General features: G+C 40.0%; 2 protein-coding genes across 3 annotated transcripts in view; both read left to right on the plus strand.

The window, feature by feature from the left end:
- fgf11a (fibroblast growth factor 11a) overlaps nucleotides 1-1,733 on the plus strand; it is an 89,312-nt gene extending 87,579 nt beyond the window's left edge. For both annotated transcript variants that reach the window (XM_030754169.1, XM_030754167.1), the window contains one exon: nucleotides 901-1,733. In XM_030754169.1, the coding sequence (XP_030610029.1) occupies nucleotides 901-1,043 (143 nt within the window). In that variant the 3' untranslated portion in view covers nucleotides 1,044-1,733. The remainder of the gene's footprint in view (nucleotides 1-900) is intronic.
- Nucleotides 1,734-11,873: 10,140 nt separating this feature from the next.
- chrnb1 (cholinergic receptor, nicotinic, beta 1 (muscle)) overlaps nucleotides 11,874-18,728 on the plus strand; it is a 30,466-nt gene continuing 23,611 nt past the window's right edge. The window contains 2 exon segments of the mRNA XM_030753860.1: nucleotides 11,874-12,068; nucleotides 16,441-16,574. Of these exon segments, the coding sequence (XP_030609720.1) occupies nucleotides 12,008-12,068; nucleotides 16,441-16,574 (195 nt within the window). The 5' untranslated portion in view covers nucleotides 11,874-12,007.

Genomic DNA, 18,728 nt, shown 5'->3' on the forward strand with positions numbered 1-18,728 from the left:
AAAAATAAATAGAAATATCTCAAGCACTTGTGCAAAGTTTCCAAAAAGCCATTTCATGTTGCGAGGAATTTCCTCTGTATTCGACACAGAACAGGTGCTGCACCTTCACAGAGTGCGGCTAGTAAGCATGGACTCAGTGTTGCACAGGCTATTTGGTTTGGAGCAGCACTTAATACAGTGGAACCTACATAGAATCACACAAACATAGTGAAAAACGTGTACAGAGGTAGTGTAGAGGCTGGCTTGGAGTTGGGCCTGAATTTTCTACCACAACCTGTTGTTGGAAAGTGACAAAGGGAAGGGGAAGCATTATTACCTGACTCAAAGGTCTGCCAGACAACTGGATGGAAAACTAAGAAAGGAAAAGAAAGTGACAGGAGTGCAAGGAGACAAGGAATCACAAAATAAAACAGGGAGTGACCGGAAACCTATGCATAGCCATGCTCACATCATTGCCGTCTATAAAAGCAAAACCTAAATCCTTATATCCTTATTATAAAAGAGAAGAAAGTAAATGGATCTCACCACCTCACGGTGCATCCACCTTTTCAAACAGTGCTTCACCAGAAATACCTGATCACAAGTAACTGATATGCAGTTGACAGTGAAACACATACTCTAGGATGCATTCAGACTTTTATTTTATTCTTTGCAGTAGACCAAAATATCTCAAAGTAAGGAGCACTGTAGAGCTGAGGAGAGATGCATAAGCAGCAATAATGAAGAATAAGGGGCCTCATATGCTTTTCCTTATATGCCATAATGATGGATGATCATATTAAACATGGACTCCATGGCTTCCATGTAATCCATGTGAGCCTGTACACAGTGTGTATACAGTACTGTATGTGTCCTGGATTACCCAATCTTTTAAATCAAATTTCTCTTTCTCCCTTCCAGTTGCTATGTACAGGGAGCCCTCTCTACATGACGTTGCTGAACAGAGTCCACCCAGGAAAACGCCCAAGACCTCCAGTGACTCGCCCGTGCTCCAGAACGGCAAGAAAGATCCTCAATCCAAAACCAAAACCTCCTCCTCCTAGCGCTCAGAGACACAGGGGAGAGGAGGGGTGGACAACATGGGGACAATGGGCACCAGCGGACACCTGAACAAGTTTGTTAGGGCTACACCCCCCAAAAAAATCCCCACATCCCCCGTTGCTGCCTGTAATACTGATCCCACAATGCACTGGTGACAAGCTGGGGGAAAAAAAGGAGGTCCAGGCAGAGTGGAGCTGGTCAGTGGGAAGCCCCTTTTACCTTTACAGACGCCCATTCACACCAGCCCTCCATGTTCTTATTTAACAACCTCTGTGATTAGCAGAGCCTGGGATTTAAAAGCAATAACTCAACAAAGAGGTGAAAAGTGGCCTAACATTGTATAGCATGTCACCACAGCGCGTTCAACCAGCTGGAAGGAAATCCCACACACCTTCTAGGCGTCATCATCGAGAGATCCTTCCAGTCAACCAAATATCCAAGCAAAGTCTTCCTGGGTTCAACGCAAAGAGTGCACTGCTCTACTGCTGCACATACTCCACAAATGGGTTATGTTTTTATTGCCCTATGGGGTTTAATGCTAATGTTAGCTTGACACAGAGCCATGCTAATGTGAGGCTGTCACAGAGACCCTTTAGTTCTAAAGCCATCTGCTCACTCCACATCTTCTGTGTGCATGTCAGCAACTTTGTGAGATGGCCTAAATTTGTGTCTGTCCTGTGTGTGTGCGTGTGTGCGTGTGCATGTGTGTGTTCCCTTCTTCTTCCATTCACCTTTGGCACAATTTTATTAGTTTGTGACATGGACTCAATTTTCCACTCTGCAGTACAAAAAAATCCCCCCCCCTCTGTGGCTCCGTTAATGGAGCCCGGGACTGATCAGAATCTGTCGACCCTTAAACGAGGGGTCAACAGCTCTCCTGGCACACAGCATAACCCACACTCATTTCCACACTGACATTTCCACATACATGTCTGAGGTGTGTGTAGCGCATGCACTTTAGGGCCTCAATGTCCATAAGCATCGCTGAAAATGATCTCGCAGCTTAACACAATGACATGCATTAACACACACGCAGATATACCGACACAGTGGCGAGTGTGCGTGTGTGTGTGTGTGTGTGTGTGTGTGTGTGTGTGTGTGTGTGTGTGTGTGTGTGTGTGTGTGTGTGTGTGTGTGTGTGTGCAGGTTCTGGGAGATGATGAGGAGATCATCAGCAGAATGGGGTGGTGATGGAGGCTGGCTGTGTTGTTTGTGATTGTGCTGCAATGGCTGTTTTCACTGTGGCCGGCCATGCATTGCACAAACCCTCAAGGGCCACACAGTATCTGTCCAGATTTTCTGTTTTGTGTGTGTGTATTATATATATATATATATTCACTTCATTTCCTATACCAGCACGCAAAACAAAAAATTGCATAGAGCCAAGCATCGCGTAAAATGCACATCTAGAGTTTGATTTGAGTTTTGCATACATGCCAATGTTGTATCCAGGCTTGTGATGTGTGTGTCTGTGCTCCCGTCATCATGTTCGGGGGGTCTGACGTCAGATTCTGACCTAACACTGTATCAGATGACCAGTATTTATACTGCTCCCTGATATTCCATCTGTTTCACTAACTTGTCAAATAATCAGTGTTAACTCCCATGTGTTCAAATCGACTGTATGTTCTTAAAAGATAAAGTCAGACGACACTATGGGCAGCAGCTCTGAGGAGAAGAGCTCAGTTCCCCCTCAGCAATGTGGCGGCGGTGCTCACACATCGTCCTAAACAACAGCAGCCTGCACATTCAACTCAATTCAGTTCAGTTTTATTTATATGGCTCCAAATCACATCAGCCACCTCATGGTGCTTTATACTGTAACGTTAAGACCCCAAATAAAATCTATGTGAGTTTGAAGTGCGATGCTGCTGGTAGAAGCTAATGTAGCCTTGAGCCACTAGCAGACACGAGGTGCAAGTTAAAGCGGGCCGTGAGCTCACTGCTTTCTAACTCTACATAACAGATTTTCTTTCAATTCACTTTTAAACTTGTAGTTTTCAGCCACAAGTTTTCATACTTTTCAGACTTAACAGGCTGTTGTACGACTTTCAACTGTTCCATTTCCATAAACTTTATTTGCATATACTCACAGATATCACAGTGTGGGAATCAGACTGGAGCAGAGTACGTTTAAATTAAATTGCATTGTGGGAAATGTAGGATCCAGTGTTCCTTTTTGCTGGACCCAAAATCAGGATTTTTCTGCTTCTTCTGCACTGATTTAGACTTTTCTTTGTAAATCAGTCACTCACAGCTCCCATAATTTATAGAAAAAGTGTAAAGCTAAATTAGTGGATGGTCCTCAGTTTGACTCACATTTACCTTAAAGCCATTAGTTTCTCTAGTTTTTTAAAAACTTCACAAATGAACTCAGCAGGTTTTTGTTGGTCTGTTTTTATAGATCTATGTTGAGTGAGAATAAATCTCTCCTGGAGAGTTTGATTTTGATGCAAAGAGGAATCTAAGCCTTGTTTACTTGTCAGGTCCTTAACAGTTATTATTTAGAGTTCATATATTGTGATTAAATAATATGACTGAGGCAAAAAAAAAAAATAATCCAAGTCATATGAGCTTGGAGTGTGGTAGAAGTGTGATGAATCTAAAAAAAAAAGAATGGTGAGAAGTTAACTCTTACTTTGATTGCATTTTTGTGAGCATTTATTTGTGAGCCTCTCCTGGTCAGGAAAGTCACTAGCATATTTAATATTTCACCCCTTTCTTGCAGGAGACCTTGTTTGGTGCACTTCCATTTGTGGTTTCCGTTCAACACAAAAAGCAATCATTTTTCATATCAAACTTTCTTGCTACAATATGCCAGGCGGGGTAATTGTTTCCGCCTTATGTTTATGTACTGTGGGAAGCGAGGGAGTCCTTTGTGCTCAGGAGGTAAAGGCGAGACAAGATTGATGATCAGGGCACGCACGCACACGCACACACATGCACACAGAGGCCAACAAAAAAAAAAATGAACGTGAAAAGGAGAGAGGTTTTTAGGGAGGATAATTATGATGATGAGCACAACAAAGAGAGATTTAAAAGGGAATTATGGTAATGTGGACACTGTTGCCTGAAGACACACGCATTTACACACGCTTCTTCTTCTGCGCGTAATCCTCTGCCCCCATGCAACCTGTGGTTGTAAATAATAATAGCTGATAACCCAATCAGGATGGAGGCGAGGTTCTGAGCAAAGTAATCTTCTACAGAACTGAAACAAATTGAACCTCTGCTTTCCTGAAGGAGGGAAAGAGTGGCCCGGTGACTACTTAAAGGAACGAAGGTGGTTGGAGACAGAAAATAAATGAAGGAGGGAGTGAAGGATAAAAAGGAAGATGATTTAATACATATATTCTTTAAAAATATGTATTTTTTTTTTTATTCTACATAAGCTACTGATAAAACCTCACTTTCACACTGAAGACCTTAATCAAACTGTTAAATTGATGTTCAGGTTGGTGTGTTTGACCAGCCACCCTCTCTGGATCACACATCCAGAAAGCAGCGTTTGACTATTATTTGCAAAGTAATTAGTGCGTTAATTAAATGAGGCTCCTTCCTCCTAGAATCAAATAAAGTCTGTCTGAGATTGGATACTCTAAGATGGAGAGAGGAGTACTTCAACAAACTGGGCTTTTGTGACACCTACATGTATTTTAAGGGCTGGGAAATCTATGTTGCAATATTGTTTTTCATGTATGTGTCATGACTGTTGTTTTAAAGGAAGGTTAAGGGCTAAAGTTTTAGTTTAAGTAATCCGTGTGAAATATAGAAAAACTGAGAAAGTACTGCGGTCTGATTTAATACAGGTGAAGTTTAAATCATGCGTAGTTAAAGGGGCACTCCACTGATTTGGCACAGATTATTTTGCCACAGATAAGAAGCAGTAAAACAGTTGATTTTACTTTTGCAGGTGTGGTCAAACAGAGCGCCCCGATCTCAGCAGTGGTTTACAGATGACCGCTGTCAATTTAAGGTGAATTCTTGCAGCTGTATAAGTAAATATTCACCAATGAGAAAGAAGGAAACGGAAAAGAAACTAGTTGCGCACAGACTGTATCACATAAATGATAAAACGTTGCCTGAGTGCGAAAAAAACAGGTCCTTTAATTCTGCGTTCTCTCTAATGGCCAGCAGGGGGCGACTCATAAGGTTGCATAAAGAATTCTGACTCTATAAAAGCCAATGGGAGAATAACCCTAGTTCTCATTTAGTCTGTGACCTCTCCTGATGGTCTCATTTGCTATAGGTTCAAGTCTTTTTTATTATAATATTCTTATTTGTAAAAATGTTATTATTTTAATACAGTCTAACTAGAGATATAGACGCTAAAGCATATAGGCCAAATCAATAAGCACCTGTCGTTTACAAAAACAAGACAGGAACCACCAAAAACATTAAATCAAGCTATCAAAATTCTGCCTCTAATTTGCAGTTAATGTAAAAGTGTCCATTTTAAGCCAAATAATCTTTTTTCAAACTGAAATGATTATTTTTATCACACAAAACTACAAAGAGGAAAAACTGTGTATCAATTAGTGGTAAGCTAGCTAGCAATCATGCATGTGCAGTCAGTGCATGTGTTTACGTTTATGTGAGGGATCAGCCACCAGCTGATCTTCCCAGGAACTCCACATCCATTGGTCAGCAGTCCCTGTTATTATAAGCTAGCTCATACTGCATTCATAAAGGTAACGAGTGGCTTTTAATTTAACAATGCCTTTGTTAATTTTTTTACTCGACTTGAAACGTTTTCACTCACATACAGTACAGAAATAGTCGTGTACTTCTACTCCCATGAAGTAGAGGTTGGTAAATCAGTTGCCCTGAGTCCTCTCTGAACACGATGAAGTCTTGATCATCATTTTTAGGATGGAGGAGGAGAGCGGCTGACAGAAAATTCGCAATGCAAACTAAAAGTTTGGAATTTTAAAATAATATAAGAAGCAATGAGGCTATGGATGAGGCAGTATGGCGAATGTAAGGAAGAGTGAGCACATCTTAACCTGTACTAACCGATCCGATGTTAGTCCATCTTTCCTGAATCTGCACAAAATACAAAAAAATCACTGGAGGGGCATTTTAACTTTCAAAATAAAAGCAGTATAAGAGCAAATGAGGCAAAACGTCTTTTCATATTCATTTATGTGCAGTATACGTAGGGCTATAAACATTTCATGCCATGCCTCATGTCATGTCATACAGTGACTTTAAGCAAAACCTCTACCGACCCCACATCAGTCAACACTGACATCTAGTGAGTGATGGATTCATAGCTAACTAAACTCTTGAGATATTCAGTCAGCAGCTTTGTGTGTGTGTGTGTGTGTGTGTGTGTGTGTGTGCGCGCGTGTGTGTTGATTCAGCAATTAAAAGCAATCCATTAGAAATGATCCATCAGCCACTTTAGGATGCATTGGTCATCTCAGTGTTCCACTGTAAAATATGCAGATGAATTTGATTTTTATCAGACTGTTATTTAAATTCTATGTGTGACCTGATAACTGATGTTAGTGCCCATATTTTTGAAGAAATATTTCATATTTCCGGTAGGATTTATTTTTTTTTCTGAAGCCGAACTGATAAGTAATCAGATTAATCCTGGAAGGTGTTCTGTCATTTTTGGCCTATTTCAAACTGGGTCAGAGATCTAAAAGAGGATCTTGCTTTGTTTGCAGTGTTATTGATTTCACTTTTGCGGTGGCAGAAAAGTAGAATTACTAAATCATTTATTGCGGGTGGAAAGTTTGCACGACTGCATGAATGTGTACCAGTTTGTGTGTGTTTTGCTGTGTTGGTAGCCTCCCTCTGTTCCCTCTCTGTCTCTCTCTCCTGTGAGCCCTTTGTGAAGCCTGAAATCAGCCCGTCTGGTCTCAGCCTTCAGGCTCAACTTCAAACGACTCTGCGTAAATTACAGGATGTAAAGTTTGCCATTTCTCTCGGCAGCCGCCTTTCTGAGCACATGTTTGATTAGTGACCCCCCCCTCCCCAGTGGCTGAATTTACTGCTTTTAACTCGCTGATGAATGTCTCCGGATTTACCTCTAAATGTTAAATATTGGCCCTTTGGTGAGCTCGGCATCACTACTTCTTTATATATGAAAAGGGATGGGAGAGGCGTGTGAGTGCGCGTGTAGATATCGAAGGGAGTTAAATGATGTATATCTGATTCAGCTGCACGCTTCACACACACACACGCACACACACACACACACACCTCTTTCCCCAGGGACTCCCTTGCCTCCCATTTCTCCCGAGTCAGGGCCCTCGCTGCTTACTGAGCGAATTACAACTGCAGTGAGAGTGAGAGGGTCATCCGGGGTTCTGAAGGACTCGGAGATAGAGAGAGAGGCATGTGTCACACACTGTAGTGTGGCTACCTCGTGCCCTCACAGCCTCTCTTTGAAGTTTCACTTCCTCTCGGCGAGCCTTTTTGCAAACAGCAAACACAACTTCCCTTTAACCCGGAGGCAGTGTGTAAGTGTGTGTGTGTGTGTGCGTGTGTTTGTGTGTGTGCAGACAATACATCTCACCTATCAGCTCTGGTAATTGTATGTACTCTTTGTGTAGTTGTTACTGAATATTTCTGTGTGTCCTTTATGTGTATCCAAGCAGAGAGAGAATAAAGTAGAGAGAGAGAGAAAAAGAGGATAAATCAGAGGCCAAATCAATAAGCATGAGTCCTTGGGCAGAAAGCAATAAACTCTTATTAACAAGGTGCAGCCACATTATCTGGGAGGGTGTGAAAAAAAAAAGGGAGAAATATTGATATAGAGAAACCAATTGCGTGTTTTATTAGAGCTTTTATTTTTCTAACACTTTGCCCTTTTTGTGAGCCTGCTCTGGAGCTGCTCAAGTGTGCGTGCGTGCATTACTTCGAGGTGGAGTCCCTTCACCACATCTGCAATGCAGCAGAAAACACAAAAAAAAAAAAAAAAAAAGAGAGGGAGGAAGAGAGAGCCTCACGTGCCCTGACAAAAGAGTGACGCCTTCCTCGAGTGGAATTTTTTATTTTTTTTTAGCTGCTTCACAAAAAACAAAAAAAAAAAAAGCTTTTAAATTGGAATCCACAGCTGAAGGATTTAATGTCACATCCAACTTCAGATAGAAACATTTTTGTTTTTGCTTTTTTTCTAAAAGGCACACCCACGATCTCTGGACACATCTGCATTGCACACACACACACACACACACACAGACACACACACACACACATACACACGCATCACCCTGCACCAAGCCAGCGCAGATGTGGCTAAATGGGGTGACCTTTACAAGCAGCTCATGGAAGGACTTCACCTCTTACAAGCTAATGCACCACCCATGCTTTAGTGGTGACTTTACTCTGTGGTGTATTTATTTACCTGTTTTGTAAAGTGTCATTTATTAATGAAAGTATTTTGGGTGACTCTCAGTGGAATTACTGTGATTTATAATGATATGGTATGAGGTCATGCGTGATCCATGTATCCAATGTAATTCCTGGTTAGTCATGTTCATGTGTGTTTGCAGATTTGATTTTTTTTTTTTGTTTGTTTGTTTGTTTTTTGCTGTTTAAATACATATCTGTGACTTTTACTGTCATATTGTGGAACTAAAAGCTCAACCTACAAAGAATGAGAAGTGCAGGGTTTCAAACCCTCCCTCTGATCCCCCAGAATCCACCTGTCAATCATACACCGATTGACCTTCAACCTTATCTGTCCTCCAAACAGATAGGGTGTGTGTGCATGTGTGTGTGATTCTTTGAACAATCCTTCAATCATTTTTTCTCTCCTTTGGTCTTATGGACGATCCAAATTATTGTGAGTCTTCCAGAAAGAATTTTAAGGAAATCATCATAACATTAATTTTCTTCTTGTCTTCCAAATGCAAAAAGAGTGTTTCAGTCTTCCAGTTATCAAAGCCACAATGACACTATTTTTGTATTCAAAATGGGGCAAAAAATATATCTATATATCTCTCTATATAAATATATACATGCAAATATGGTTGGGGGTGCAGTAACTCCCCCTGTTGCTGGCAAGGTGGAATAACACGACAACTAAACACCATCCAAACTCATAGATCACTTGGAGGAAGGAGCTGAGAAGGACTACAGAGAGCCCTTGGACTTGCAGACTCAGACTCCTGGGCTGAAGTGGAGGATCACAGACGGGCTTGACTACAAGCATGCATGCGCCAATCATTTACTGGACACCTTCAAAGAAACAGTCCTCCCCCAATATTTACTCTTTAACCCCTTAACCCTCCCTCTCTTCAACACTCCTACTATCCCAAACTCTTCTCTCTGCATTTGCTATATGATCTGTATTTATTTCTATAATAACTTACCCAAAGTCAAAGGAGATGTATTATTGGATATAATTGAATAAAACAAACTAATATATTTGTATGATTGTAACACTGGTCTCTGGAGATTTGTTTTTAATCTAGTGTGTTGATGTCTTTTTACCACATCTGCTTCAATTTTCCTAACTCTGAAAACTGTGGGCGCCTTCTCAATGACACAAGCAATGTGTTGTACTGGAAGAACATTTTCCAAAATCTAGCATCTTAGTGGACACAATTCAGTGGACACACTAATGCCTAGTGACTTGACTTGTGGTGTGTTTAAATATGTGTCGTTACACTAAGTGGTACTAGCAGGACATGTTATCATAACACAAACACAAATAGTTTAATGGAAATAGTGCAGTAAGCTGTGTAATTGCAAAGTTAAAATTGAAGAAATATAACTGATGTAAAATCATAAACTGTATATGCAATCTTGCACATCACAAACGAATAGCATCAGAGCTCAACAGAGTTCATCAGAACTGGACCACGCAGGTTTGTTATAGTTATGAAAATCTAAAGCTGATCCTGTTTCTCATGGAAGAAGCTGCTTTTGGATGTGCCCTAATTTCCCAAACTGTTGCCACAGTGGATGGATCAGCTACAGCTCACAAATAATATCCCAGAGAAGCCACTGGTGTTGACATGACATCACCCACTGGTTTTTGACTCCACACTTTTAAAGCTTCACTGGAATAAAAGCCCTAAAATACGGTACTATCTGAGGTATGATACCTCTGTAGCCGTCACGGATACGAACAATTTACCAACGAATGTGCACCGGATCTTGACGGACGCGTTTTTTAGATTTCTCCGTAAACGGACCTCTTAGCTTCAGCATGACCTCTATGTCCATCATAACTTTTTGTTTGGAAGTTGTCAACCTGTCTGACCACACAGTATACATCAATTACACTGTAAAAAACTATATTTCTTTTTTACAGTGTACTTTTATTTGAAGCTTCAGCACACATTTATTTGGCAGACTTATATTTTGAAACACTGATAAGAAACTTTCTATCTTTAAAAAAGTGACTAGATTGATACATTATCTTATACATATAGAAGAACAAAAAGAGGGAAAGCTGACACAATTGAGGAATAAAATATAACGACTATCCCAAACATTTGGAACAAAGTTACAGAACACAGGTTAACACAGCTCAAATAATCACATTACCCATAAAACTTTATATATTTGTTGCTAAATAATCAACATAATTTAACTTAAGTACTTCAGAATTAAATAATCATCTCTCATGGAGTCTGGACTTTGAGCCACTGCCAAATGAAGCTTTATGCACTCTCTCCTGACCGCTGACGTGATGTGTGACTTGACACTGGGTGCTAGCTGTTAATAGTTAGCTTCTATGGTAATTAAATTGGCAGCAGGCCAAATGGCAGTGACAGTGTATCATAAATTACAGTGGCATGGATGGTCAACGAATGCCTGCAAGAGCAGAGTGGCATGAAGACATGAGTGGAGGGATATGGGGGGTGGGGTGGGGGCGCAGGGTAGATGTTTTACTGCAGGAGCCTTCAGAAAATACAGCAGTATCTGGAGCGCTTGATCAACTTAGCTTTATACTAAAGACTAACAGCTGCTAATGTCTGGTGTGCTGGTTCTGTATGGATTCTATAAAACCATAATATATGTCAGAATTGAATGCACAAAACTTGAAATACACTTGAAATATCATATTTTGACCCTTTAGAAGCACTTTGGACGAAGCAGATTTAGCACAATAAGGATAAAGAAGAAGAAAAAATGGCATGGGGGCCAGAGCTGTCACAGTGAGGAAGCTAGGGCACAAGACTCAGCTGGAGGTACCATCTTAATGACATATTACAAAAATGAGCATTTAGGTCAAAAGGACATGAGGAGAGGAAGAGGGTTTATGATGGAGAGGATGCTGGTTTGAATCCCTGGACTGTACTGCATGTTCTGGAAAAAAATTGGATTTCTGCCCTCGGATAGAATGAAAAACCATCGGGAGTCTGAAACCATCCGGGAAAAAAGGCTCCAGAGAACCCTCAGACTGGCACGGAAAACCAAGGTAGTGAGGACAAAGTGCTGCCACCTGTCTCAACTCTCATTAGCACCACTGTGGGCTCTTGAGCAGAGTTGGGTCTATCTCTCCTGAGGGCCCAAACATCATTCTCTGGATTCTCAGAATCTTTTAATAATGAAATCCCAAAATTCTTTCCAGTTTTACAATGAGACACATTATTCATAAATTGTTGACCATTGGATGACAGTTTATAATTTTTATTTCCATTTTACACAGCGATCGAACTTTTTTTTTTTTTTCCTTTTGGAAAAGTAGTTGCACCAGAAAATAACACAATCATTTTGCATAGACGCCTCAAAGCAGTTTGCCAGTTCACTCTACCTCCCCAACCCCTTCCCCAAAGCACCCCTCCTTCCTTCCCGGAGGTAATTGGAGCACACAGCAGCTGGCTTGATGGCCTGACTGACAGACAACAACAGTCCAGGCTGAGTACTGACCAAATCAAAACTCAACCGAAGAGTTCCAGTGAGCTGAACTGGAAAAGAAAACTAAGAAGTTTGATTAACTCATTCACAATCTCTTTTGGGGAGGAGGGAAGAGTTTATTTAAGCGCTCACCATGAAAAGCCTGGATCTGTTCCTGCTGGCATGCTGCCTATACAGCCTGGGCACATTGGGAGGTAAGGCACAAACTGACACAGTACACCAACAAAGACGTAGTTGTCATGAAAAGACAACATAAGTACTAGTGTAATATTAAATGCAGAATCATGGAACAAAAAACATCAGAAAAAGAACAGATTCACATTAGAAACCACCAAAATAACACCCAAGGAAAATGATCTCTCTGCGACAGTGTCTGTTCTTATTGGAATGCTGTATAATAACAATATTTTACCAGTAGATGTTGGGACAGAATAGACATTAATACATTTATTTTTACTGTTTTCTTTTGTTCATGTGGTTTAGTTTTTGAAACTGGTTCAAGTGTTTAACGTTTCTCCCTTTGGAAGAATCAAATTTAGAAAATAGCACTAATCCCAGTGAGCCATCAATCATGACAGATATGCAACATATTGTGTTGGCGTTAATATGCTAGTAAATGTGTAAAGAGTGAAGAAAGACCACAGAAACGTGGTTATTAAACATAAGGATGAAAGCTTCAGTGGCTCTGAGAGGCTGTAGCGCTTCGATCTGTTAACATTAGCATGCTAGCATTTTAACCACAGCCAAAATAAAAGATGAATGCAGCTCTGGTGATGCCACCCACCGGTTTCTGAAGTTCCATCTTGCGACCTCCAGTTAAACGTCACCACCATTATTGCCATCTTGGTTGCAATAAAACCTATGTGATGAGGTGGAACTGGTCTGACTACACATTGGTTAATTACTTGTGACTGACAACTTGTTAGCCAATGAGCATGCAGTTTCATACCACAGCCCTCCATTTTGAGAAAAAAAAAATGGTATGACCAAGATTTATAAAATGGGCTTTTATTCAGTATGACATAAAACAAGCGGCTGAGCCCATAAATTCAGCAGGAAAGTGTTTACAGAGCTCAAGTCAGCAGTCTGTAGTCCTATAGAAGTCTGTTTACCGATGACTAACATGTTTTTTTCCTGACAGAAGCAGTCTAATTACAGCAACTAGTACAGTATAAAATAGAATACAGTGAGTTTTCTTTTACTGTAATGTCAAATACACTGTGATACACAGAGTTTCAAAACAAACTAATAAAATACTGAGATTTTTTATAACACAACTGAAAAATATTACACGAAAGATGTAGGAGTTTAGATCAATAAGGTAACTGACAGGAGTTCCTCTGGATAGGGGGACGGCTAGTTCCTGGTTCTTTTGGTGAAGAAGATAAATTTAAAAAATGTTGTGGAGCAGGGTGTCACAGAATAGACCCAGATAGCCATAAAATTTGGCTCATATTTGCAGTTTTCTTTGGGCCACACCAAGGCTTGATTGACAGCACTATTCAGGGTAAGTCTGCCTCAATTCAGTCTTAGGTGGGTTGCATACTGTATCAGGTGTGTTGCAACATTTGGGCCACATCTGACCAACATTAAACTTCCTCTAACCCATGTCTGGCCCATACAAGATTTGCCACTGCTGTAAGTGCCAAGGGTAGGCCTGAATAAGCTGAGATGTGTCTGTTATCAAAGCAAGAGACAAACTAAATTTTCCCTGAAAAACCTACCCCACTGGGTGGAATAATCTGGAAAAGAGTAAATGGATAGCTGGAGCAGATATACAGCTGAGGTTGATGAGTTTAAAGGAAACAGGTGGGCTCAAGAGTGGGAAAAGTGGCATACAGGGACAGTTAAGTACCAAGTAGGGAACCATGACAGATGATATGTACTTCTACATGAGCTCAAATGACACATTGATCAACAAACGTGACCCAATCTGGCAAAATGAGTCGGAAGTTCCAAGGGCTAATTCTTAGAAATAGACCAAATACACAGGAATCAGTGTGCTGTATTTCAGGTCATTTATGGGTTCTTAGTAACAAGGGAGTGATTTTTTTGAGCGGTCTTGTTGGCTACCAGTGATGTCATTACTGCAATTATTAGAAAGGAGAGATTCCGCTGCTTCTAGGGATACCTCACTGATGGGTGTTTTCCTAGTGTTGGATGTAATGGACAGTTATTTGCAGATAATTTTTGATAGTGGAAATTAGGTACCCTCACTTAAAGGTGAAATTTCTTACTTTATAGTGATTTCTTGGTTCTTTGGGAGATGATAATGGAGATGTTTTTCTTGTCAAAAAAGATCAAGAATCAAAAATTGATATTTTTAATGGATTCCTATGTATTTGGCCTATGTCTAAGAATTAGCCCTTGCGACTTCTGCCACATTTTGTGAGATTGGGTCACAAATAAATACACTTGTGTGGAAGACAGCAGTAACAGATATTAGGATTTAAGGACTTGTGTTCACAGAAAAGTAAAGAAAATGTGATCAGAGACACTGCAGTCATAAAGAATCACGGTTAGTTAAGTTGAACCCATTTCTTCAGAGAAATCAATAACTGCTTGTTTTCACGCATTTTATTTGGTAAGTTGCCCACTGGTTATTGGACAGTGCACTCAAACCACTCTGAGAAGGATGCAGTGTTTCCTGAGCTTTATTGCAGTCAGTGACAATTTTAAACCATGTTTATCACTGCTGAGCCACTCTTCACTTCATGAGTGTAATAAGGAAATGAAGACAACAATGGGGTCTTTTCAAGCAGGTACTCATATTCTATCCATAAAAGAAAAAAAAAGAAAAAAAAAGCACGAAACAAGTCAATTCGGTTCAGTTTTATTTATACAGCACCAAATCACAACAAGTCGCCTCAAGGCACTTTATAGAGTAAGGTAAAGCCCGTACAATAGTTCTAACAGGTTACATGTCCAGCGGGTATTTTAGTTTTACCTAATGCTTTAGTCAGTCTTTAGTCAGTATTTACCAAGTCATCTGAGCTGGGTAGAAATAAAAAAAAAGCTAAATTTTAGCCTTCAACAGTCACCTCCCGTTCCATCAGCAGCCATGCTTCCTTGTGCCTAGCTAATGGGGGTGCCTTGCTGGGTGATCGTCATCATTTATTCCTGTCAGGTCAGATCCTGCTGGGGCCACAGCGATGCCAGACGTGATGAATGCTGCGTCACAAGAGCTGCTGATTATAAATGCTTCTAACCTTCCAACACCAAGGAGGAAAAATGTTGCAAGTAAATCAGGGGTCATGTATGAAAATGCAATGGAATGCAAGTGTTTGAGTAGGTTTACGATTATGCAGACCTGCAGTGAAACATCTAGTATTGTCATTGCTAGGACCTTTGAACCTTTTTGAAAGACATGCCTGTTACTTATCATTATTAGAGAAAGTAATGTGGGAATCCACTGCTCACAGCTCACTGCTCACTGGCATAAGTGAGGTTAGAAATGTGAATTGATCATCAAATCCAGTGTCACTATCAGGCTCAGCATTTTCTTTACCACGATGGACTCGTACAAGAAATACATACAGCACCAGTCACACAGCGTGTCCAAACTTTTGGCTGGTGCTGTACGCCGAGCCAAAACATCTCTTTATCAATCTTGAACTCCACTTACAACAAACTATCCACAACCTGTAGGAGTACTGCATGTCAACCCTTTTCTGACTGAAAAAAAAGGGTTGACTGACTCCAGACTTTGAGGTGGTAATTGTCATCCCAGTCACTTTGCACTTGGGTCAAACTGCCCCAGTACAAGCTGGAAGTCATATCTTTGTGAATGCAACAGTACAATATCATTTGCAAAAAGCAGGAAGACATAATCCTGAGACCTGATGCTTGCAACATTTTTGGTTGGACCTAGAAAATATGTCTGTAAAAGTTATGAGCAGAATTATTGGCATAAAACAATCAGCAACTTTACATTGCATAGTAATTAGCAACACTCAAAACTAATAATCACACCAGATCCCTTTTGAATGAAACAATCGTGCAGTGTTACAATTTAACTGCCAGTGCATCGTGCCTTTAATCAAAAGGGTGAAAGCAAGTCCTGGTGAATTCTTACATGTGGCTCCTACTGAGTGGCACATCCTGGCATATGCACTGACTTTTGGCAAACATCCTCTTGTTGCACATTATTGTCTTATGTACTGAGATAGTGGGTCAATTGCGTATATTTTCAGGGTAAGGTGCACTGTGCTATATTGCACAGCACACCTTGATTACCAACTCAGTGTCACCAGTGTGCAGGGTTTTGCACAGAACAAAGAGCAACAACTTGCAAGGTGTTTGGGTCCATTTTACAATCTGTGAGTGATGCAGTCAGCAACAATACTCCTGAAGATCTGCAGTAAATCATCTCACAACTAAATCAGTGAATTCCTTCATGAATTCACTGATTTAGTTGCATCCGTGCAGTCAGCAGTTACTGAAGCTTCTGCTGCTTAATCTGAGTGATGTTTTTGTAGCCGGTTAAATTAAAATGACTAGCAATTTTTAAAGGACTTCAGTTTGACGCATTACATCACAACTGACCTCTGCTAATGTGTATTATAGGTGCCTCTGATTCAGAACACGCTCTGATGAAACGCCTCTTTTCTGGGTACAACCTCAAGGTCCGACCAGCACGTACTCCTGAAGAGAGGGTGGTGGTTCGCGTGGGTATGACCCTCTCGTCCTTCGTTGGACTGGTAAAGCACAAAAGCACACACAGTAAACAGCAGCCCATAATGCTTTTTACAGATTGCAAAAACAATCAAAGGATACTGATTATGTGTTTATATCACTCATCAAAATTACAGTACAGTTGAATGAGCTGTTTCCTTTAAAGCTAGTGCTGATTCAAACAACTCCTTCTCATCCGCTCTTTTCAAGAACCCAGAACTGAATACAAACTAGCATGATGTAACAGAAGTTTATAATTGTTTAATGCTGATTTCTATCACCAAAATGCTTACCGTTAGCTCACAATGCTCATTGGTGGCTGAATTATTAACAACCTTTCCTTTGAATAGGCAGCAATACCACTGCAAGTAAGAGCCTGAGACTTATTAGCAAACTTTAGTAAAGTATCAAATCAAAAAAACTGTACTGCAGGTGATTAATTCTGTGTGTCATGATGTGAAGCTTGAGCATATACCGTGGTTTGGGACTGAAAACAGGTTGGTTGTGCTGGTGTTGGCAGCTGTTTGTCTCTTTGAGGGAACGTGCATAACTAGTTCTAGATTGAGCTACGGTTTCAGCAGAAAAGCTTCAGATGGAAAAGAAATATAACTAAACCTGAATGGATGATGGGCCCACGTCACACTTGAATGGATAATTAATGGCAAGAAAATATTCTTATCTAGCTGGGTTAAGAAAACACAAATAAATAATGAGTAAAGTTTACTGTTAAGTTAGATCTAGATGTTTAAAAACACACCCCTAAAAAACCCTCAGAACAGTAAAGTAAACAGTAAAAGTATCTTCAGGTGTGTTGTTAATCTGATTTAGTGCTTAGTTCAGATAAAATAATTATAGTGGGTGATTTTAACATCATGTAGATCCTGAAAATGATACGCTCAACACTGCATTTAATCTATCATTAGACTCAATTGGCTTCTTTTTCAGATTTCTTAATAGGATTTAAATTTACAATAATGGATCATTCTGCAGTGAGGAATAAATTTGATCACAGTAGAAGTCTTTCTGAAAGTGATGCAAGTTTAAACATAAAATTGCTCCATTATTATACTCTTCAATACCATGTGACAACACAGTGCAGAGCAGTTACCTAATCTTTAAAGCCTAATTTGTTTCCCACATCCTACTCCTCTACTCCCACAGAGGTCAATTATCTCGTAAATAGTTTTACATCCTCACTTGGTACGACTATGGATACTGTGGCTCTGTTCAAAAAGAAAGTTTCAAATCTGAAGTGCTTGACTTCTGCAGGTACGTATAACCCACATACATGTGCCTTAAAGCGGATAACCTGTGAGCTCGAGATTTAAAAAGTTTGTTGCTCTATCAAAAAAGCCCTCTGAAAAGCTAGGACATCTTATTATTCATCACTGATTGAAGAAAATGAGCAACACCAGGCTTCTCTTCAGCACTTTAGCTGGGCTGACAAAGAGTCAGAGCTCTCTTGAGCCGAGTATTTCTTTAACGTTATCTAGTAATGACTTCATGAATTTCATCATAAATAAAATTTTAATCATTAGAAAAAAAATGTAAAATGTAACCATCTCATTGCACACAGCTATTTTCAGTACTACTGATATTTATTTAGACTCTTTCTTTCGAATAGAGCTTTCTGAGTTAACCTCAAAAGTATACCTCAATAATAACCTCAATACTTCCTCCAAACCATCAATGTGTCTATTAGACCTCATTCCTACAAGACTGCTCAAAGATGTCCTACCATTAATTAGTGCTTTATTCTTAATATAATCAATCTATCTTTGTTAATGGGCTATGTACTATGGGTCTTTAAAGAGGGAGTAATTAAATCATTACTTAAAAAGTCATCACTTGACCCAGCTGTCTTATCTAATTATAGGCCAATCTCCAACCTTCCTTTTCTCTCAAAAATTCTTGAAAGAGTAGTTGTAAATCAGCTAACTGATCATCTGCAGAGGAACGGTTTATTTAAAGAGTTTCAGTCAAGATTCAGAATTCATCACAATTCAGAAACAGCATTAGTGAAGGTTACAAAGGTACTGCGCTGCAGTGGTTTGAGTCATATCTATTTAATAGGCTCCAGTTCATGCATGTAAATGGGGAGTCTTCTTCGCACACTAAAGTTAATTATGGAGTACCACAGGGTTCCGTGCTAGGACCAGTTCCATTTACATTATAAATGC

This window comes from Archocentrus centrarchus, chromosome 18 (genome assembly GCF_007364275.1).
Source record: "Archocentrus centrarchus isolate MPI-CPG fArcCen1 chromosome 18, fArcCen1, whole genome shotgun sequence".
Lineage (NCBI taxonomy): Eukaryota > Metazoa > Chordata > Actinopteri > Cichliformes > Cichlidae > Archocentrus > Archocentrus centrarchus.